The sequence below is a fragment of the Liolophura sinensis genome, chromosome 1 (assembly GCF_032854445.1).
Source record: "Liolophura sinensis isolate JHLJ2023 chromosome 1, CUHK_Ljap_v2, whole genome shotgun sequence".
NCBI classification, from domain to species: domain Eukaryota; kingdom Metazoa; phylum Mollusca; class Polyplacophora; order Chitonida; family Chitonidae; genus Liolophura; species Liolophura sinensis.
This window is the reverse complement of record NC_088295.1, coordinates 66,930,548-66,954,149: the sequence shown is the minus strand read 5'-3', so window position 1 is coordinate 66,954,149 and position 23,602 is coordinate 66,930,548. Positions and strand designations below refer to the sequence as shown.

Here is a 23,602-nt window from a genome sequence, read left to right as displayed (position 1 = left end):
TTGTAGGATCTTCGATTTCCCCATTGTGACTGAACTAGGCGAAAAGCAGATCCGTGGTATTTGGTGACTGGGACAATCGGAATACGGTATATGTAATCCTAAGACTGACACGTGAACAGATGTCCATCTGATAACACGTCAATCTCGCTCTAAGACGTGATTTCGCCGTACATGAATTACATTCCGTTCTGGCTTAGGTTTGAATGTGATGCAGTCTGTAACACCAACATAAAAACAGAGGGAGAGAAAACTGAAACAAAGAGTTAAGCATTATAGGAAGTATATAGCCGAACACACTCATTACAGTGCATGCGCTGCTCTCTGCTCTCTGCTCTCTAACTGTAACCACTAGCAAATTTTGTGCCGATGTCTCTGGGATCACGGTGATGAGGCAGGGAAAAATCTTATTTGTCTCAGGTTTCGTTTCCAACAATGCTTTCATTCAATACACATTCATTCTCTTTCAGTGAAGTTTGCACAACATGAACACCTCAAAACCTGAAACAATTTTATTGACTAATGCTGGTTAAATAGTTGCACACGAGGACACCAGAGGTCAGGCCAAGCTTTGACAAGCCTACGTGCATCGCATAGGCTCCAAAGGTCAAGCTTTTCTATAGCGGTGGCAGTGGTGTAAAGCGAGCGTAGAGAGCGGCCCATGCGCTGTGAGGATTGAGGAGGTTATCAGGCTTCCATGCCTGTACCATACCTCAGTTAGATCAGGGTGATATGACATATCTTCTTAGAAGATTCATTCCATCTTAAGGAAACTTTTAGCTAATCGGGGTCCCTAATGGCTAAAAGCCCTGTCTAATCTTTGACACTAATATATGACGTGCGACATGACATCCTAATGTAGACTGTACCAAATAAAGGTTCGAAAAGCCGCATTTTTAACTATCAGATAGTCAGTGCGTGAATGTGTTGTAGTTGCAATAGTTGTTTGAAATTAATCACACAATCGAAGGATAAATCAGCTAGAGAAATACACAAGTATAGATATTACGATATACTTAACTTCTTAATTTAATCTGCACCCGAACACCTGTATAGACTGACAAGTAGACGCCTAAAGGAAGACTGAATTCTATGGAAACGGCTGTTTATCGTTGATTAAAACCTCGAGGAGTTTCGACAAGGCTAAATATCGCCAATCAGTTTTCGCCAATATAAAGAACATGACAATATGGAAATTTAAGTATATGTTATATGCTAGCTATCGCTTACGGCATTCTCAGCGGTTAGTGCCATTCGGTAAAATTAGGGATGGTAGGCCTTTATATTCCTGTTGAAATATAGGCATCGCTGTAAATAGGCCTATATACGACTTTCTATCATATATAAATCCCCGACGCCTGCACTATTTATGAAATGAAGTATTACAACAATGGCGAAGATTGATTTCTAACAATGTCATTTTGAACCTTCATCAGATCATTTCATTCATGCAGTCAGGCCTTGTCAGGTATATCCCTAGCTGCTGTACCTACAGGTGGCCTATATAGCAAGAGGTCAGTACACAACGCTCGAGCGGGAAACTTGCATCGACTGCCTACGGCACGTGTGCAGCAATTACTATACTGGATCCCCTGTAGCACAAGAGACAACACGTGGCGGTCCTGTAACAGCTGAATATAACCTTACATATTCTAATAAGTATATATATTATATTGTGTTAAATGCCAACTTAACATTTAATCTCGATGAACATGTCGTTCAATCGTTGAACGATATGTCCAGGAACCTATGCTAGCATTTACAAAATGGTTCATATCAAACTTCCGATAACTGGTTTGACGCCAGCAACGTGACCAGTGTAACAGACCGAGGCCGAGGACAGCGTATTTCTTCGTAAGTACACAAGACTAATTCTGTATCTCTGTGTTGATATATGTCAAAGCCACGGTTTTTAAGCTATACGCTCTCATATACTTTGATCACTCGTCAAGATTCTGAACGTCTATTGCATGCATGCGGATGCCGATTTTTGTTTTCGTAACAGAAGATAAGATCGTTTGAAAAGAAACCTAGATTTTTCTCCGCAAATAAGCCTGTTCATCATGTTGATCCACTGAAGCTTTTGAAAGCGAAGTGATGTACGAAAGAGAAAAAAATGTTCATATTTGAAAGTGAACACAATACTGTTTATGTATTTATTCCGATACATTTCAGTGAAAGGCACTATCAGTTTAATTGAGGGGCGACGTATTACTATTACACGTTTATTTATTACAATCACCATGCGGAGATATGTTGTCTGTTATTTTCGTTCCTTGACTATAGGCACGGTTTGCACGGACTGTGCAAATGAATAAATATAGATACGAACCAGTGCATGAGTATACGTCTGCATCTAATTCATTGCGTTCAGCAGGACATGGTTAAGTGTAGGCCTATATGATCTATAGTGCGGGTATAGCAGTTATTATGGACAGTGATTAGTGCTCTGGCATTTGCTTACTCCTCTTTCTGATCTGAATGTAGATAGCAGTTTTATGCCTTTTTATTACATTTGACATAAGGGTTAAGTTGTTCTAATTTCCCTAAACATATATCAAAAAACTACCAGACGTAACGATTTTAAATATATGCACGTTAATTGTCAGTGAAGTTTTGCAAGGACCGTTGAAGACATTTATGTATAATGACGCTTTAGGGTCGAATCGGATTAGTTGAATTTATATATATATATATATATATATATATATATATATATATATATATACGTTATATATATATATATATATAACGCCTTCTCAACTTTCTACGTTCTGTTATATTCCAACTTCAGTTTCAAACTTCATGTTATTTTCAAGGATTAATATATATAGGCCTATGTGCAAATAATGGGATATACACACAATCAAGAATCACTTGAGGTGGAAAGAGGAAACTGGAATTAAACTTCCAAAATTAGTTCTGAAACCGCTGACAATTGTGTTAGAGGAAACCTGATCTACATTATCAGAACTGATCAATTATGAGATTAAATATTTTTTTATTTGATTGGTGTTTTACGCCGCACTAAAGAATATTTCACTTATATACGACAGCGGCCAGCTGCCGGAGAGAATATCGAATTATTTCATACAATCCATATATATATATATGTATAAGTTAAAGTGACAGGATTCGGTTAGGTCATCTGACCTTGATGTAACATATACACATACATCATGTACGAAACACCTGCCTGGACACGCCGATGTCGTCTTAATTCATTAACCTATTAATAGTATTAGCTTCCATGGATGAGGTGCAATATGCAGGCATCAGTCATGGCGGCGTGACGAGGCTTGATTGTGGACTGATTACACCTGGCTCGATCACCAATGTGCTGGTTTATCTGTATTTGACCTAGGTCTAACGGGTTAGATGTACATGTATATACTGACAACCCACCTGTTATAAGCAGCGATCTGAAGTGAGCTATATACAGGTAACCTTGACTGGGTGATAACCTTCTATGTCGATTTATGTACTGTTAAGCATCATGTAAATATATCTTGTAACTTTTGACGTTTTTTGCTCTTGGAATGGTTAAGATTCTATGACGACCTTCATTAAATTAAAAAGAATAGCAATGAATAGGTAATAGTCGCTTTGCATTGTTTTCATGTTACTGTATGTTAAATGTACAGCATTTGGAATAACTCTAGGCCAGTGACGTCTAATATATTGCAATTAAACTAACTGCATTTTTTCCTTTACCCAGTTCTGTTGAAGTCATATTGTGCTGGGTGGAAGCAGTGGGTGTCGTGGAATTCGCTACTGTTTAAGCATTGATATGATGACCGGTTAGAGTAAACCTCTAACGGAGGTGAACAAGAGGCCGTATTTCACCAGTTATCACACTGTCGTCGCTGCTCTGGTTTTACTCCCTTTGCTGTAAGTTTTTTTTTTCTATTATAGTGCATGCCCAAATGTATGTCCGTTCGTCTGTCTGCATATCATATATATTACAGATAACTGGTTTATCAACGTCTTTTAAATCACGTGGCCGCTATTGACATCATGTTTAAAGTGCAATTGCCGGTCAATTATCTCCGTTTATAATATGAATGCCTCTCTACATTTCACAACTTACTAAAGTTTGATTAATTGTGTCTTCAAGTCAAGTCACAGAAGTACTAACAATCATTGAATATTGCAACAACAGCGGAGTGCAAATGTTAAAATATAGAAGTATAGTTTGAGGCAAAGGTATCAGTCATTTTGACCTCTTTTTTTCACGAAATCTGAAAACTGTTCAGCGGCATGTTATCTGGATGTACTCATTAATAGCATATATTATTGGCACAACATATTTGCAACCGTATTTGTACTACTTCTTCCTCTTACTTCAGTCTTGATCATTGACAGTTTTCAGTGGTTATATATACTAATATACTAGCAAATGTCTTTCTATATAAACATGGGTTTCCTCCACCATAATGCTTACCGTCGTCGTATAAGTGAAATATTCAAATAAGTAAATAAATATATAAGCATGCATATTATCTATAGAATGGGTTGTTTTATCGTCAGATGAGTATTGCTCTGTCTCCAGATAATCTCCACAGATAAATTCGTTCTAACAGGACGGTGTTTGTAAGTAAGAGCAACAAACAACAGTTAACTGATGTCTTAAGTCGTCCTTTCCGCCCACAATGAGCCACCTGGCGCAGGTCAAGTTATATGCTGTTGTGTCAAAGTCACCGCGTAAAGCAGTAATGACTGACACATCACCTGTAGGAAGTGAAAAGTGATGGGTGTATCGCTTCGCGCCAATAGATGTGATCGCTCAAGATTTCCCGCCAACACAAGACAGTTTCTAAGTTGTGTAAAAACGCATCATTCTCTGTAGTTACGCTGCAGTGTTTGTGAACTACCTATACTTGCTATACGCCCACAACTACACAGAATGGACACACATGGATCGGTTATGTTTCCCACTGATGTTTTCCCGAATGACTGCACTATTGGAAAACCAAGCTTATGCAATTGTATATCAAATACCCCTTTTCGTGAGTAGCTATGCATCAACCCAAATTAACCAATATGGCTGAAATATTTTATGCATATTTGTTAGTGTATATAATCACCAGTGCACATGGCCGTAACGGTACTGGAATTTTATGTGAAAGCTCTAGATTTATCATTTTGAAACATTATAATGTGCTTATTATTCAAGTGTGCAAAACTATTTGAATTATATTAGCACGTGTATGTATACCAACAGACCTATACTCTCGTTTTAATTATCTCGTATATAACCTTCGGCAAAACCACTTACATTTGTCTCCATCCACCTCGAGGGTAGGCAGACAAGTTTATGAGTGATTCCGATAAGGAAGCTATAACGTACTTCCTTACTGTTATCCATATAACACTTGACAAGGAAGACTTGAAACAGATTTTTAGGCCTATCCATGCAGCGCTGTGGGTATTTATGTTAAAGGAAATAGTGCATAATAATTGTACCAATTAAAGAAATATGTCAAGCAACTGCAGTAAATCATGTGTTGCGTCAGTGTTACCTGAATAGGTCACTTCCAAGCACATATTTAACATAACAGTAGGCTATGTTTGGTGTGTCTGGATAAACTGTCATATTTAGGAATTGAACGAAGTCTGGTATCACTGATTCAAACTGCATGTGAAATCTGCTTTGCGTCAATGGACTTCAGACCATCGGGCATGTGCAGTCAATGGGCGCTCTAGCTCCCCATCACCGTACCATGGAGCGTCGAGTGCAAACATATGGTAACAGGCGGGGACCAAAAAAGCCGCTGCATGTTTCCAATGCTCTCAGAACAATGTCATTGCCCTACAGTGTTTTATCCAGCTATATATATGTGTATGTGTATATGTAGGTATATGTGTGTATGTGTTGCCTGTACTAATATTAATGAACATAAAACATACGTAGGGGCCTATATAAGAACTCTACCAGCACACGTGCGAGCTTAACACGATCAGGCAGTCATAAAAGTGAACAAGGTGAGTAACGCTAACTTTAACGGTACATGACTGTGGGGCTACGTCTGCTTTGTATTTACTAACACCTCTAGGTGGGTCAAGCATCGAGCTTTAGCGCCATGCCTATGAATGTAGGCCCACGGACCAGCTAACGACAGGACAATAGGTAATATGGGTGATTGGATTTAAAGGGTAAGAAGTAAGCATCAGTGGAAAGACTAATTAAAACAGTATTTGAGAATACCTTCGTTTGACAGAGGCATTACTTATGGATAACAATTCCTTGATTTATTGTGTTGGTGACGTTTCGGTGTAGGTTCTTACATCGTTATCAAACCATATGAACAGACAGAGATACAAGACAACATATATACAGTAAGAGAGTGAGTGGTGTCACCAACAGGCAACAATGTAACATAGATAGTAACTTCAGGGTTAATGGCTTCAGGGTTTAAGGCGGTCACTGTCTAATCTGATGAGGTCATAGGTGGTACCCGCTCTCTCCGTTAAGCTGTGGATTGTGTCGTCGGATCATGATGGCTTCCAGCAGTTTCCTTCTTTTATAGTCTGACTGGTTGTTTTGTAGGTTATGAACTGTGTTCCATTGGAGTTTGTGTTCTGGATGGGCTCTGATGTGGTCACTGAGTGCTCTGCAATTCTGATATTGAGTGGTCTACCAATTTCTCCAATGTATTGCTGTTGACAATCACAATTAATGCAGTACACAGATCCTTTGGGTTCTTCCCTATGGGTTGGCTGTTTCTTTCCATTGGCTTTGAGTAGGGTTTTAAGGTTAGAGGCGGAGGTAAACGTTGTTTGTATGTTCAGTTTGTCATGCAGGAGTCTTCTTATCTGGTAGCTTGGGGTGCCTATATACGGAATGGTTATATATATATTGGGGTGGTCGGGTCTCGTTGTTCTGGTCTTGTTAGTCGGATTGAGGGTTTTGCTGATCGTTCTCTCCACTAATTGTGGGGGTATCGGTTTTGGGTGGTGAAGGCTGTTTTGAGGTGATTTATTTCTTCTTGGAGGTTGATTCTGGATATCTGTAGGGCTCGTTTTGTTAGGGTAGATATTATTCCTCTCTTGATCCGATTAGGCTGGTTAGATTGGTAATTCACGTATTGGTCTGAGTGTGTGGGCTTGCGGTATACTGAAGTGAGGAGTTTGTCGTACCTCTTGCTAATAAGTACATTCAGAAACGGTATGGTTTTGTTGCATTCTTGTTCCATGGTGAACTGTATCCTGTTGTTCTGGGTGTTGAGGTGGTCAAGTAGGGACTCAATATCAGAATTGCAGAGCACAAGGCCTCAGTAGAAAAAATTAGATGGAAAATCAGCCCTCAGTGACCACATCAGAGCCCATCCAGAAAACCACTCCAATGGAACACAGTTCATAACCTACAAAACAACCAGTCAGACTATAAAAGAAGGAAACTGCTGGAAGCCATCATGATCCGACGACACAATCCACAGCTTAACCGAGAGAGCGGGTACCACCTACCGAGCGCCTACAATGACCTCATCAGATTAGACAGTGACCGCCTTAAACCCTGAAGCCATTAACCCTGAAGTTACTATCTATGTTACATTGTTGCCTGTTGGTGACACCACTCACTCTCTTACTGTATATATGTTGTCTTGTATCTCTGTCTGTTCATATGGTTTGATAACGATGTAAGAACCTACATCGAAACTTCACCAACACAATAAATCCAGGAATTGTTATCCATAAGTAATGCCTCTGTCAATCTATAGGCCTACCATCCCAATTCCTAAATGCCTCTGAAAGAAGCAATACCTTCGTTTATATATAATTTTTTTTACTTTTACTTTCATTAAATATATTTAAATGTTTGAATTGTATACAGTGGAATACTTTACTTCATTTCTGATTTACCCAGTACTCATGTTTTATGTTTTATTCCCCATATTTATACTGCAAACGTCACGATGGGAATGGCAAATGTCTGTATATTCGTTTTTTTGATTATACTCGTCGTGTATATGAGAGCTAGTGATTTTGATGCCATCAGACATTGTCATTGCATGTTGCTGTTGCATCGTTTGATCAGATGAGTTCATATAGCTTTGTTGCTCATGCTGTGTTGTGCGACGATATAATGTTGTCCCGTCTCTTTCTTTTCCGTTTCCGTTGAAAAAAGTGATAAAATGACGAAAATATTCACCTTACCTCTAATCTTTGTTATGATATAACTGAATGTTCTATCGTAAAGTGATAAGTTCATTCATGTCTGACATATCTGTGAGTATCAAGTAATCTGTCAGGATTATAGATTTCTGTGATTGTAACAAAAACATTAGACAAAAATAAGCGGTTAACATCGTGGGAAGTTGATGACTGAGGCGAGAGGCTGTTTGCCTGGTACATGTATATCGGCAGATGAGTCAGACATAATGCGTTAGACTAAGCAGTGTAATGTACAGTTGTCTAAGTAACATACCGTGGGCGGCTGTTAAATTTTTATTTATTTTATTTGATTGGTGTTTTACGCCGTACTCAAGAATATTTCACTTACACGACGGCGGCCAGCATTATGGTGGGAGGAAACCGGGCAGAGTCCGGGGGAAACCCACGACCATCCGCAGGTTTCTAGAAGACCTTCCCACTTACGGCCAAAGAGAAAGCCAGCATGAGCTGGACTTGGACTCACAACGACCGCATTGTTGAGAGGCTCCTGGGTCATTACGCTGTGCTAGTGCGCTACGGCACCAGTTGAGCCGTGGAGGCCCCCCCCCCCCGGCCGTTATATAGCCATAAGTGATATTGAATCAAAAAAAAAAACCAGAAAAAAAAAACAACAAAAAAGATCATTGCTAGAATGGCTGCATGCGAACATACACATATACTACAGAAATGTACACATATGTGACACACGACAGGCTATGCTGTTGCTACCAGCATTAACCCATGGGCTTATTTTACTAAAAAAATATGATAAAAATGTAAGAATTGTTTCCATCACTTTGTAGTCAGCGTAATGCTTTTTATACGATAGACCCTTTGTGTATGCATGCATGCTGAATGGATTTAGTGAACAATACTGTCATTATGGCAAACTGATTCATGCCGAAATTAGTAGTTTTTTGCACCAGGCAACAGTTGTTCTGTTATTATTGTTATTATTACAAATACAGAATTGTTTTTACAGCTAACGATATATTGCTTTTTTCCGAAGACTTAATATTGATTTTGCTACTGATAATATAGCAGAGATATTTACTAGATGTTTTCAACGATAGTTATTGCTATGAATTGTTAATCCCAAAACGGAGCCTCTCTGGCCGAGTGATTAGCGTGCTAATGCAGCACAGTGGTCCAGGAGCCTCTCACCGATCGATGTGAGTTCAAGTCCAGCTCATGCTAGCTTCGTCTCTGGTATTACATAGGAAAGTTTGCGGATCGTCGTGGGTTTCCCTAGGGCCCCGGTTCCTCCCACTATAATGCTGGACTCAGTGGTGAAAGTGAAGTATTCTTGAATACGGCATGAAACACCAATCAAATAATTCGATATAAGGATAAGTAAATAAATAAATATTAAGTGATTTGTTGTGGGTGATGGGGGGGGGGGGGGTGTAGAACTGCAGTACGTGTTAGATATGCACACGTGTGACACTCAGGCTGACTTTATCATGAAAGGGATAATGTCAATTCTTAAATTTTAAAATTGTACATTATCCTTTTTTGGATAGTGATATATATCAAACGGCTCTGCACATGGGTATGCATATCTCTTGGTGTAAAATGTGATGATAAATTTTACAAATCACATTTTATTGATTTAAAAAAAAGTCTGCCAAGAATACTCCATCAAACGCCTTCACTATAAATATCTTAGCTCTGAGATGGGTAGGCCATGTTCCTAGCTTAGCTTCCACATAAACTGTATTTCTAAAAGCTAAGCTGTGAAGAATGAAACAGATCGCGGATCTGTAAGTATCAATACCGTGAGTATAATACTCTTGCTGGCCAATATGCGCGGAGCGTTCATGATCTCCAGCGATCTGTGTAATAGTTGTATCTTATTTCTCTTAACCCTGGTCAAGAGAAGCTGTACAAACATCTCGTCAACTTGGTGGTACAATGAAAAATAGCAATCGAAGGGCGACTGAGATGCGTACATTTGTATTTGACCAGGAAGCCATCCACTCACTTCGAGCTTGAAATTTCAAATGGATGTCAGGCCTAGAATATCGACTGTCTTGACTTCATCATTAAAAACTGATGACTACTTCCTTCGGCTTTATGTGGTACATTTATATTATTTCTTTCATATTCATTTGGGAAAGGGTGTTTCAGCTTGTTTTGGAAAAGTGTTTTGTGATTATCGACCTGAAACGAACTTAATGGTTAACAAGCGGCATCCGAATGTTGGACTTATTTTTTTTGGATAAAATAAAAAGTTAGAATAAAACCCAAAATGAGGTAAATTGACAAGAGGCCGTTACGAGTGCCCATTGGCCAGCTATCACAATGACGTCGCTGCTCTGTTTTTTTCCTCTATGCTGTACGTCTTATTGACACTTAGGTCCATATGTTAAAGTTATGCGTACATATCTTGACACTTCAGTGTTTTACGATCACCTTGGCCAGTGTGTGTGCAAATATACGTTGTTGTAAGTAGCAATAAAACAAGGCTAAAAGTTGGTAAGGGAACTTCGGTTAATTTCAAGGTTATGTCGTATTCTTATATTTATGTATTTCATTGGTGTTTTTACGTGAATATATTTGTAACAACCGACGGCATATTACTAAATAATTGCGATTCAGGATGGAGAAGGACGTTTATTGATTCAAAGCATTCCGCAGAAAGGTGTTGACCGACATGATTTCATCTCATTTTCGTTTCATACATGTACAGATGTCCGTCAGTTGATGGACAAGGTACTGAAAATAAAACAAGAAAAAAAATCATATATTTACTCAAAGTTCTCGATGTGTGTTTCGGACCAGTGTCTGCATGCATGGATAAAAGCTTATCGTCTTGGGAATTTCGCGAAAACTTTTGTGTCACAGGAAAATGGCTGCGTGTAACAGATGTGGCCAAAAGAACCATTGTTTATGTTATTACCCATGTATACATGTATATCGCCAAGTAGTGGATTTTTAGCACAGACCCGAACCTTATGCTCTAACGGTTAAGTTTGAGGCTATAGTGGAGAAACATTCACTCAAAAAAAAAATTAGTCCATTCTAACAGAAAATCTGTTGTCTGTGTGATGTTGGAATGCATTCTGTTATTATAACTCAACGATTTGTAGTATTCCACATAATAACCTGCTATTCTAAGACAATCTGTATGCTGAATTAATAGAATATGTGTGCAATATTTAACAGAATAATCTGCAGGAATAACAACAGGCATTCTAGCGGTTGCCTCCAACCATTATGCCGGCCACCGATGAAATATATAAAATATGTTTTAGACATTATGGATTTTGTTTTCCATCACCAAGGACAAATGTCAGTATTTTGTGAATATGCTGACTGACTTTCAGGAAAAGCTGCATTATAGGGATTTGTGGCGGACGACAGATATCAACCCTTAGGCAAAGCTTTGTTCGGGTAAGGAGAAATTAAATATCGATGAAGATTAGATGTGTATAGTGCCAACAGTGCCTGTACCAATATCCATATTAACCCGTGGAACAATGTGGAACAACAGTAGTGAAGACGATTTTACATGCCACTGGCCTTATAGAGTGAAGAATCATTAGGTGACTACATTAACACTGCGGTAAATGATCGAAAATTTTGTCCTTTACTAAGTTGTTATGTTTTATCTTGTTCTGAGATTTCTTGACTTTGCGGAAAGGTGTTTTGGGGTTTGTTTGGAAGCTATATACTGTGGTTTCCTACTCAAAAAATGCGACCAAAACATTTATTTGTTTTTAGAAAAATACACTTTGGGGGCGAAATGTTTGGTCATTTACCGTACGCAAAACTGTTAACATATCGTGTGACATTGTTTCATGGTTTTAATGTGTTAGTGTTACGAACAGTTACAATTAAAATCTGAGTTAAATTGACATGAGGCCATATTTCAACAGGTACGTGTGACCATCTAAAGTAAGTCCTTTATCGTATTATTTATATATTTGCTTTGTTTCAGTCAATGTCCTGTATGGTATGGAATCACGCTTGGACTCCTCGTTAAGCTGGGGAGAGGAGCTTGCCATGTCCCTGGGGTGGAGTGCTCAGTGCTCCCTACCTGTTAGTAGACCACCAGCGATAACGAACTGTTCCCGGAGTCTCACTCAGACCACCCTCACAATGACAGTGGAAATGGACCCCAGGGTGGACTCCACAGCGGGTTTAACTTTGGAACAACACTCTTGTCTTGATTGGATCCCTGTGTACAGCATCGCATTGGTTCTAGGAGCAATCGTCGCTGTTTTTGCCATCGCTTTGGGAATCGTTCACAGCATTCTGAGGAAGAAAGGCGCTGTTCCGTACCAGATACCTCACTTCTGTGTCTGGGCCTCAAAACTGTTCCCGTTCGTCAAGTACAAAAACACTGCCATTCACATGACCTTTCTTCCCAGTTTGAAAGCAGCGGAGAACATGGAAGTTAAGAGCGATGATGTATTTGTTGCCAGTTTCCCACGTTCAGGTAAGTTTCAGGAATAGTAATTAAGGTAAAAGAAGAAATCGTATCCATCTTAAAAAACAAACTTAGACATCAGTAAATATCTCAACCTGAGATACTGGATCGGGTCGTGGCCAAGTTGTTAAGGTGGAAGACTTTCAAGCCATGAAGCACATGCGGGTTCAAACCCGATGTAGAACCCAGTGTTGGTAGGGGTTTGGTGACAGCACGGTATAGGTCGACAACACTCGTGTTACACTTGTGACCCGTCCACTAAACGTTTAGAAAACATCACCCAAATGGCCTCTAAAACTGCACAAGCCTAACGATATACCTTGATATGTCCTGAATCCAGGGGCATAGGTAACAAATGAATAAGTTTCCATACGACATCAACCATGGTCATATTTATGGCACGTGTAGGTTGACACTGGTATAGAGTCCTATTCCAAGTCATAACCAGCTTGTATGACTTGCAGAATCTACATATGGAAATAGCACAAAATCAGCTGTATAAAACCGTGAGTTACCATACCACTCTGATACTGAAAGGTGCTGTATACTTGTACAAGTATTTCTTAACATTGGCCGCACAATGTTATGTGTCGTATAGTGTGTTGATAAACAATAAACTAATACCATCGAGAAAATAATAATAATAATAGTTATGTATCACACAATATGCCAATTCATGACCTTGACCTGAATATATTAATAAATTATCACACTCCTGCTACACATCACAAACAATGATTTATCTCAGTACAAGCGGTGATGTATACGAAAGCCAAGTACTGACACACACATTTTACTTGTGAGTTACCATTGTTCAATAATAATTTTCCCAAAGGCATATCCATTAATTCCTCTGTGACTCAGAAATGACATTGTTAAGTACAATGGTACAATGGTACTACAGGCTCTGCGCAATCGGGTCAGCACTATAGCACACAGTGAAAGGTCTTTCAACTTAGCGGTATTATCATTTCATTTATCACTTGATACAGATAAGAGCTCATTAACGACGGTTTATTTATTTATTTATTTATCTTGATATCTCCAAACTCATCAGACAGTTATAGCCCAGTAACCGAATGGATAACATGAGATTAAAACATTCAGCATTCAACACTGATACATTGAACAAAATGGTAAATGCGCACAAAAGTACAAACACATTGTAGAAATAGTGTAAATATATAGATAGGTGCGAAATAAATATCTGTTTATGCAAGTTATTTAACTGTTTTTATAGTATCGGGGGGAAAACTGTTTACTATTATTGTTCAACATTTGCTCTAAATTTGTTGCACATCAGTATTCATTTATGTTGAATTCCGCCATTCTGGTCATTTATCAAATGTGCCAATACCGACAGGCAGGGAGTAGACTACCCATGACTGTAAACTCTTCATTTTATTAAGAACTGAACATCGAATGTTCTTCAACCATATTTGCAGTGATTTATTAGGATTTTATTATGACTGGATCAGTAAGTGCACTTTTTTTGGAAAGATAACCAGATATGGTGGAAGATTGCCCCGGCTAGTTACATCTATCTCGGGTGTCTAGTATTAAAGATTTCAACTTCAAATATTACAATGTCACTCAGCAGCAACCTGCGGATGGTCGTGGGTTTCCCCTGAGTTCTGCCCCCTGTTTCCTCCCAACATAATGCTGGAATATTCTTAAGTACGCCACAAAACACCAATCAAATAAATACAATGTCACTCCCAGTAAAAGCCTTTCTGACGCTAACAAAAATACGTGTTAAATTATTGAAGTGTCGAACAGTCCATGGCGTGGCGTATTGAGACATACACCTAGTATATGCAATAATACCACAATAGCAACCACATGAATAAGCAAGATTCGTCTGCTGTTTGGAATGGGTTTTGTTTTCGTTGCGTACACAGGTACGACGTGGACACAAGAGATCGTGTACCTGGTGGCAAATGATGCCAATGTGGAGAAGGCACGGGCTAAGTTCTTGAGTGACCGTTTCCCATACCTGGAGTCCCCTGTCATAGGACAGTACAAGGTGTCCCGACTACCCTCACCTAGGCTCATCAAGACACATCTACCATACCATCTTTTACCCAGAGATATTCATCAGAAGAACGCAAAGGTATAAGGTGTAGTTACATGTATTAAAATAATGGTTCGATCTACATCCCACAGAATCCACAAAGACAGATCATCTGCAATACCTATATATACATTTGCTCTTCCCGGTGACAGCAATCTTTATGATCATTCTTTCCATATTCTGTGGGTACTGCAATTCACTTTAATATTCTCTTGCTCTGCTACGTGACTCCAAAATAATTGAGCATATGTATGTGATAAATATTGTATGTGACTTGCACTCCAATGTGTTACGTCGCATTGTGTTTAGTCTTGTATGTGACTGCGTAATACCACATGCACGTGTTCGTTATTAAGTACACCATATTAAACAGATCAGTTATATCGCTGTGAACGGGAATCACGCGTATAGTCGATGACCAGTGAAATACTTTAATATCGTAATTTAAGCATAATACCATCCACAGCCAAAACGTTTCGTTGTTTTAAAGGTAGAATTCGAAGTTGCACAAGAAAACCAACCAATTCGACGATAATGTTTGATAACTTTGATAACTGTGCAATGCATGCTGATTGGAAGGCTTCTTTGTGGAAAATATGTTGTAATATTAGATAATACCGGTCAATAAGAGCTCTTGTATATGCAGAAATTTCTTTGTTGCAGATTATTTATGTGATGAGGAATTTCAAAGATGTAATTGTGTCCAACTATAACTTCTTCAAATGTCTCTCGTTACCCTATGCGGGCACATTTGATGATTTCTGTCAGCTGTTTTTCGAGAATAAGTGTGAGTATCAAATCTTAGAATTCAACACAACCTTGAGTACGAAATAATCACAATGACACGTGAGATGAAAACATATAACGGGTACCATCGATCCATGCGTCTATTATATTTAATTTAGTATTATGTTACCTATGTGTATCCATGTTACATAAATCATCGTTCATGCCATATTTTTTGAAAAACATTTGAAGAAAGAATAACCGACATTATTCTTAAGCTATCGGCTATTGCTAAATAACGTTTTATGCTCAGTAACACTCCAACCATAACTATCATGTGATATAATGTTACTAATTCGTACCATTTCGTTTTAGATGTTTTTTCGCCTTGGTGGCGACACGTTAAAGAGTTCTGGGATAATAGACATCGCAGTAATATACTCATCCTGAAGTATGAAGAAATGCAACAGGTAGGCCTTTAGAAATAAATATCCAAAGTGTGTTAAGGTATATCCTGGGATCAATTTTCAATAAATACACTATTAAGAACAATTCTACGACTGCATTAAATATCGTGCTGATGAGGGTTTGTCGCTTTTTAACGTCCACGCTTTATCCTATAACGGAAATATCTAAAAGGCCCCCCCCCCCCAAAAAAAAAAACAAACTGCGCGGAATTGTTGCTTAAGTATCAGTTTTATCTGTGTCTACTGTGAACGGAAGGTCATGACTAGCGACATGGCTATCCGGTCCGATTAAACACGGTGTTGTCATGGAAAAAGCGAAAACACGCAGAACCTTGTTGAAAGGTTTCTCCGATAGTGAAAGACTACAAATTATTAGTAAACTTTCCAGGTCGGCAGGTGATGTTCATCGATTTACACACCTCAAAGTAAATTGTCAGGGTGGTGACCGGAAGTGATTCGATTTCCTTGTCGGAAGGAAGTGTCCATCAAATTACCTTTGTACATAATACCGGTAAAGTCAAACTTGGTACGGACAGGAAGTCATCTTGTTCGTTCAGACTGATCCATCAAGCAATTATCGTGCGCTACATCAAAGTGGACGAGCTATACTGAAGCTGGTTAAGGCCATCATCGAACCATCGCCCGTCGATGGAATGAGGCGATGGCTCGACAGTACAAACGATGACATGATACTGCAAAACAATGGAACGATTAGTGCAAGGCTATGGAGCCATGCTAGCAGTATCGTGTCATCTTTTTGTGGTATCGTGTCGTCGCTTCGTTCGATCGTTTAGCGCCACACGCTGTCACATCATCGCTTCGTCCCATCGTTCCATCGCCGCGCGCTATTATGCCATCGCTTGGTTTAGTCGTGAAAATCGACCGTGTGAAAAACAGATGTAATGTTGATGTTGAAGTCAGAGCTTCAAAAGCACACTTTCTCGCCTACACAGTAACTGTTTTGTACCTATTTAAAACGTTATTTCATTTTGTTTTACAGGATTTGGAAGGTACCGTTAAAAAACTGTCCAAGTTTTTAGGCAAACCCCTGTCTGAAGACCAGATTCAAACTATAGTGGGTCACTGTAGCTTTGACAGCATGAAGAAAAACGTTAAAGTCAACCATAAGTGGTGGGATGACATACGCTTTACACAAAACAACGACTTCATCCGCAAAGGTAAGTTCCTAATTAGCGGGCTAACGTCAAATCCATTTGATGTCTTGGTTGCGATTAAGTTCGCTAAATAATGTAGATCTCAACTGTAAAATTAGTCACTTTATGTCAATTGCATAATGCCTTGTGAGTGCGTTGAAAACCCTTCCTGGTGTAAATAGTTTCTTTGAAGGTGTTGGGGTTCCCCGTGACCGAGGGGGTTAGCACCCAGCACGGTGCAAAGAAGCCTTCCACCAATGACAAAGAAGCCTTCCACCAATGTGGTCGCTGTGGCTTCAAGTTCAGTCCATGCTGGTTTCCTCTCCGGTCGCACGTGGTAGGGTCAGCCATCAACTTGTGGATGGTCGTCCGTTTCTCCCGGGCTCTGCCCGGTTTCCTCCCACCATAAAGCTGGTCGCCGTTATATAAGTGAAATATTCTTGATTACGGTGTAAAACAGCAATCAAATTAATAAATAAATATAAAGGTGCTCATTAGGTGATCATGTGTGGCGGGTGGAAGAATGTAATGTATGGTCTCGCTTACACGTAGACTATTTTGAGCTATTAGGTAAGATACATGTAACTAATTTTATAAATCACACTCATTTTATAAATGAGTTAATTAAAGTCGAAGCACTGACATCGTCGAAATGAATTTCGCCAGAGTTACCAGGCTTAATTTTATGTTAAGCTGTTCACTAGATCAGTAGGCTGTTCACAGAATCAATGAAATGTTCACGGGATCAATAAGATGTTCACGGGATCAATAAGATGTTCACGGGATCAATAAGATGTTCGCGGGATCAATAAGATGTTCCCTGAATCAGTAAGCTGTTCACTGGACCAATAAACTGTTCACTGGATGAATAAGCTGGATGTTCACCAGATCGATAAGCTGTTTAGTGGATCAAAAAGCTGTGACATCGTCGAAATGAATTTCGCCAGAGTTACCAGGCTTAATTTTATGTTAAGCTGTTCACTAGATCAGTAGGCTGTTCACGGAATCAATAAATTGTTCACTGGATCATTAAGTTGTTTAGTGGATCAATAAGCTGTTCACTGGATCAATAAACTGTTCACTGGATCAATAAACTGTTCACTGGATCAATAAGCTGTTTAGTGGATCAATAAGCTGTTCACTAAATCAATAAGCTGTTTAGTCGATCAATAAGCTGTTCACTGGATCAATAAGTTGTTCACAACTCCTATTCATGGACCTGCAGTATTTCACACCATTTGTAGCATGCAACTAAAATCACTTGAGACTTCACACGATGTTTTTTCTCTTCCTGTCAGGCAAAGTGGGTGACTGGAAGAATTATTTCACTAAGGATCTCAGTGAGAAGGTCGATGAATTAGTGCGGGAAAAACTTGGGGACACGGGCCTTAGTTTTTGTGACGAACTGTGATACAGGGATTCCTTCACACTGGCATTGGCGATCATTCCAGACCGTATATCTAAACGGCTCGCGCGGCAATGTGCCCTTAGATGAATGGCTCACTGGCATTACTGTGTATTTGCAAGGTATCCATCAACAACGGCCTGTAATTTCAGCATTGTTGATGAAAACTGCCAAGTATGTTAACCATCCCTGTGTTTGTTACCATGGCTGTTGGTGGGCTTTTTGTGAGAGTCATCTCTACGGATATTCCATTGTCATCCTCAGCTATATAAAGGAAACCGGACATATGCAGCTGGTCCCGTCTATGATGTAAATAGCCGTAACTCGGACCTGTCAGCACTTGTCAATCATTAATTAACCCACACAAAGACAAAGGAATTAAGTAACAGTGTGGATGGCGGGTGATCAGGATGGGAGAGAATCCTGATAATATATTCCTCCCCTTTCGGAAGTCTATAATCAGTATTGACACCTATGGCGTTTGATACAAAAATTGTTTTTATATGTGGAGGGAGATTCTTGTCTCTTGGTGTTCTACGTGCGGCATAACTTCAAACGACTGATTTTTAACACGGGCTATAGTGTTTATGTACAGTTACATCCTACACGGCAAGGGTAAAACAACACACTTGCCTACATATGCCTGTTACTGATTCACGCGTTTGCCACGCAAAAGTAATTTTCACCATGCTTGAAAGATGTGCAGTACATTATGGTTACATAGTATAGACATGTCCCCAACTTAATACCACACTGACTACAGAAGCGTTTGTATGGGGACATTTAGCGTGCGTGGGTCATATCGAGCTGGAAAAAAAATAAGAAGACTTTGATCAAGAAAAGCTCGGCCAAATACCAGCAAGTAAAGGGTACGTGTTAAAAGAATTCCCATTCCTACCTGTGGCGTTTCTTCTGTTCTTCCACGGCAAGTTTCTTTTCGAGCATAGGAACAATTCCAACCCTGGAACGAACATAAAGTGTAAATTGACAGGAAATGCTTGAATTAGGAGAGCCGAATCAGTACCTGAATTCATTAATTGTCCCTGATTTGTTTTGAATATAGTTCCAAATACGTAATTCAAAACGAGCTACCCGAACTCTACAACATGCACACCCCATGTTTGCTGTCCTTGTGATTACTTTTGGTAAACTGGTTACTATTAAACAGTATAATCAAGGTACATTGAGAAAAAAATGCTTGATATGTATGTGTGGCCAATGTATGCAGTTTCACTGCATGTACTTATACAGTTCTGTGTTAACCTATTGGGACAACCTATATGTTAGATCTTTACTGATTTTAAATTCTTTGGTGACTGCTAATAAATAGATCACTCAAACACCTGCACATACATTGTAAAATATCAGAGATGAACTGTTTTGTACATCATGGTAACTTATTTTCTTTAATATAAACATTTTGTTTACTTTTCTCACTTTTCAACTGTTTTATTCCGGTATTCATAAAACTATATCTCACTCCAGAGAGTTGTCACTAGTGGTTTGTGAAGAATTGTTAGAGACACTTACCTTACAATAGCTCAGTCACACAAGATGCGGGTTTAAACCCGGCCTTAGCAATTTGCAGATTGTGGGGTCTTGGTCACTATGAGCGATTGACGATGCTCCTATATTGGTTTGCGTATTCTAACGTTCGTTGACCATCTGACTTCCACTACATATGATGTATAGAACTGAATGTCACGTCTGCAAAAGTTTGTTAGTCCAAGGTCCAAGGTCGGTGTTTTACGCACGACAACTCCAGTTTCCTGCACCCATAAAACTGACCGGTATATATGAAAAATTTTGAGTATGGCCTTAAGCAACAATTAGACAAATAAATGTAATAAATTTGATTTGTTTTATGATTTATTTTGTTGATGTTAAACGTTACGGTCGAAGATTTTTCTCGCACGTGGGAAGGTGTGCCAGCTACCTGCAGATGGTCGTTGGTTTCCACCGGGCTCTGTCCAGTTTCCTCCCACCATCATGCTGGCCGCCGTCATATAAGTGAAATATTCTTGAGCACGGCATAAAACACCAATCAAATAAATAAATAAATAAGATTTTTCACCAATTCCATGGAGGTAATTTTTATGGAAGGAGAAACCGGAATGCACAGAGTAAAACAGTCTGGTTTACGGATACCAGAGTAAACAAATAATATTTATGAGTAGAGGAAACTTGGGTAAACGCAGTCAGGCTAATGGGTGGAGGAATCCAGTCAGGTTTAAGGGAAAGAAAACCAGAATACCCGGAGTACACCACTCAGGTTCACGTGTAAGTGAAAGAAGAGCCCTAAATCTGTGAGGCTTTGAGTGAATGGCGTTCCCAGAGTATACCAGCCAGGTTTTTGGGTGAAGGACGTTCCCGGAGTACACCAGTCAGGTTTTTGGGTGGAGGGTGTTCCCGGAGTATACCAGTCAGGTTTTTTGGCTTTAGGGCGTTACCGGAGTAAGCCAGTCAGTTTTTTTGTGTGAAGGGCATTACCGGAGTAAACCAGCCAGCTTTTTGGGTGAAGGGTGTTCCCAGAGTAAACCAGTCAGCTTTTTGGGTGGAGGGTGTTCCGGAGTATGCCAGTCAGGTTTTTTGGGTGAAGGGCGTTCAGGGAGTATATCAGTCAGGTTTTTGCGTGTAGGGCGTTCCCGGAGTAAACCAGTCAGGTTTTTGGGTGAAGGGCGTTCCCAGAGTAACCCGGTCAGGTTTTTGGATGAAGATCGTTTCCAGAGTTAACCCAACAGGCGTTCCAAACCATTAACATCGTTGTTAGATTTAATCTAGTATCACTGTTGATCAGTGTTCAATAGAAACCTTGATCACCGACCACCAAATCTGCCAGATGTACATCATGTACTAAGAGGATTATCATGGCGAACGGTGCTGATTTGATCAATATCGCGTACTGCAACCTGGCTCAAGAAGCTTCAGATGTGGCTTTGCGTCAGGAAGTTTGGCAGGTGCAATGTTCCTGACGTGGTGCGCTGTTTTTCACTGTACAAACTTTACTGCCGTTGTAAATCTGAAATATTCTTGAGATGGGCGTAAAACACCAATAGAATATTGTGATGATTTTGCTAGAGACAGTATATTATTTCATATAATTGCATGGGAGGTTAGGGGTTAATTTTCTGCCTTGTCCATAACGTAGACACAGGTTTTACCGGTAGAATGTAAATTTTTATGGGTTAGACATATCCTTAAATTAAATTAGAATTTTTGTGGAATATTTTGAAATATATATATATTTTTTTTTCTTGTAACATATTTTTGTGGACTCATGAGAGCAAGTTGTTTTTGGGGCCTGAATATAACTTTTGAAGGACACAGTTTCCGTGGACCCCTGTCCCTTCCATCGTAAGAATTTTAACTCTTGATGACTTAATTAGAACACCATATTTCACGTATAATACACTGACATGTTGAATGAGTTTCTCTCCAAGCTTGGTGATCAGATATTGTTTGACTAGGTTGCAAACAACAGTTTTTTTTTTAGAAACATCCGCCATTGTTAATATTTTGAAGTGACAAATTCGAGTAGAGTTTCCATTACTTTTGGACATATTCTTGCTGTAACAAACCACGTACGGCATCTTTCCAGTTAAAACAACATTAGTACTCACTGACTGTGGCATGATTTTGGCATAAAACGTCCTTTGTACCAAGTTTAAGACACTAAATCATTTTTTTTTTGTGGTTGTTGTTGTTGCTTTGCCGCGCACGATCGTCGTTCACGGTGAACTGCCGCTGGACGAGGTTGTCTACTTTACGACATCCTTTAGTGTTAAACTCATATTGAAGAGTTTCAAAAGGGGCATTAACTTGTATTTGCGAAAGTAAATAGTTTCACTCCACAGGCTCATCTCCTTTCTACCTACAAGTTATTGTTCATCTTTCCATTATTAAGAAAAAGAAAAAAAAAATGTGCCATGACATTAGATACGCATGTACATGTATAGTATTTCTATCCACAGATGTTGTTACTTTGGTATTAGCCAATCAGTGCTCTGAGTACCATCCTTTGGTACTCATGAATATTTATGAGCGTAAACTATAAATACTGGGCAAATTCCCAGTTTCAGTCCCAGATGATCTCGGACCACCGTCGTGTTAACATCTAAATTTCCTCCTAGTTAGCTTTCTAAGGCAGGTATTTTACATGTATATAAGCAGTGTAAAGTGGTAGCTAGATAAGTTGTCAGCACTGAAGTGGGATTTCAGCTTCAGAGCATATCTAGAAGACAGTTGGACTGCTAGTTCCAAATTGTGACACAAGTGTTCCCAGGCTGTGGGACTGACTTTCCCAGGCTGTGAGACTGATATTCCCAACCATGATTGAGACAGTATATCTCAATAGTTTGTAACTGGGATTTTCTGGACCAAAATTTTATAATTCCCAAGTATGAGCTGAAACATACTGGGAGAATTTGTGCATAAGTGCCCCTGAGCAATAGTGGGACTGGGATTCCCAGTTTCGGCACAGTGAGACGCCGAGTCCCAGAATTTGGAACTCGTTTTCCCAAGTTATTACTGGACCAATTCTGGAACTGTTACTCCCAGAGAAGACCTGAAAGTATTATTTACTGATAATGTCCCCACACATGGCTGACATATTGTCTATATAACACCAGTAGGACAAACCACTATCACAGCAGCACTAGGTTTAATACCTCCCTGAGATATCCCTGACACAGTTATCTGAACCATATGAAGTACAGATGTTGTGCTTGTACACAGTACTGGCACTTTAACATATATATATATATATATATATATATATATATATATATATATATTAACATACTCCTGTCACTCTATTTTAATAAAACTGTTGCTGCTGTTTGTTGAACCTTAAAAATCAGACTTTTCTTGGTTATTCGAAGTTCAGAGCTAACTAGTGGTTTTCCCAAACATACTACTGAATGACACGGACTGACCGAGCTGACATTCAAAAGAATCCATAGTAGCGAACGTCTCCAGCAGTATACAGATATTGTTCCAGAGTTCGACACTGGGTGCTTCACACTACCAATATTGTGCTTTCCCCTGTAGTAAATGGTGTGATTTGGAACTGGGATATCTGTATCGTTAAGAAGATATATATATATATATATATATATATATACATAACAACAAATCGCTACAATATTCTTGGACACACAGATGAACCATTTTCAAAGCACCTTGTGAACT

General features: G+C 39.2%; 1 protein-coding gene across 1 annotated transcript; it reads left to right on the top strand.

The window, feature by feature from the left end:
- The first annotated feature begins 5,960 nt into the window (after positions 1–5,960).
- On the top strand, positions 5,961–20,213 carry LOC135461347 (sulfotransferase 1C2-like). Its single transcript, XM_064738388.1, has 7 exons — positions 5,961–5,982; positions 12,095–12,595; positions 14,488–14,699; positions 15,324–15,447; positions 15,762–15,856; positions 16,854–17,031; positions 18,306–20,213. Exons 2-7 carry the CDS (start codon positions 12,112–12,114, stop codon positions 18,416–18,418), a joined length of 1,206 nt encoding a protein of 401 aa, XP_064594458.1. The 5' UTR covers positions 5,961–5,982; positions 12,095–12,111; the 3' UTR covers positions 18,419–20,213.
- The last annotated feature ends 3,389 nt before the right edge of the window (positions 20,214–23,602 follow it).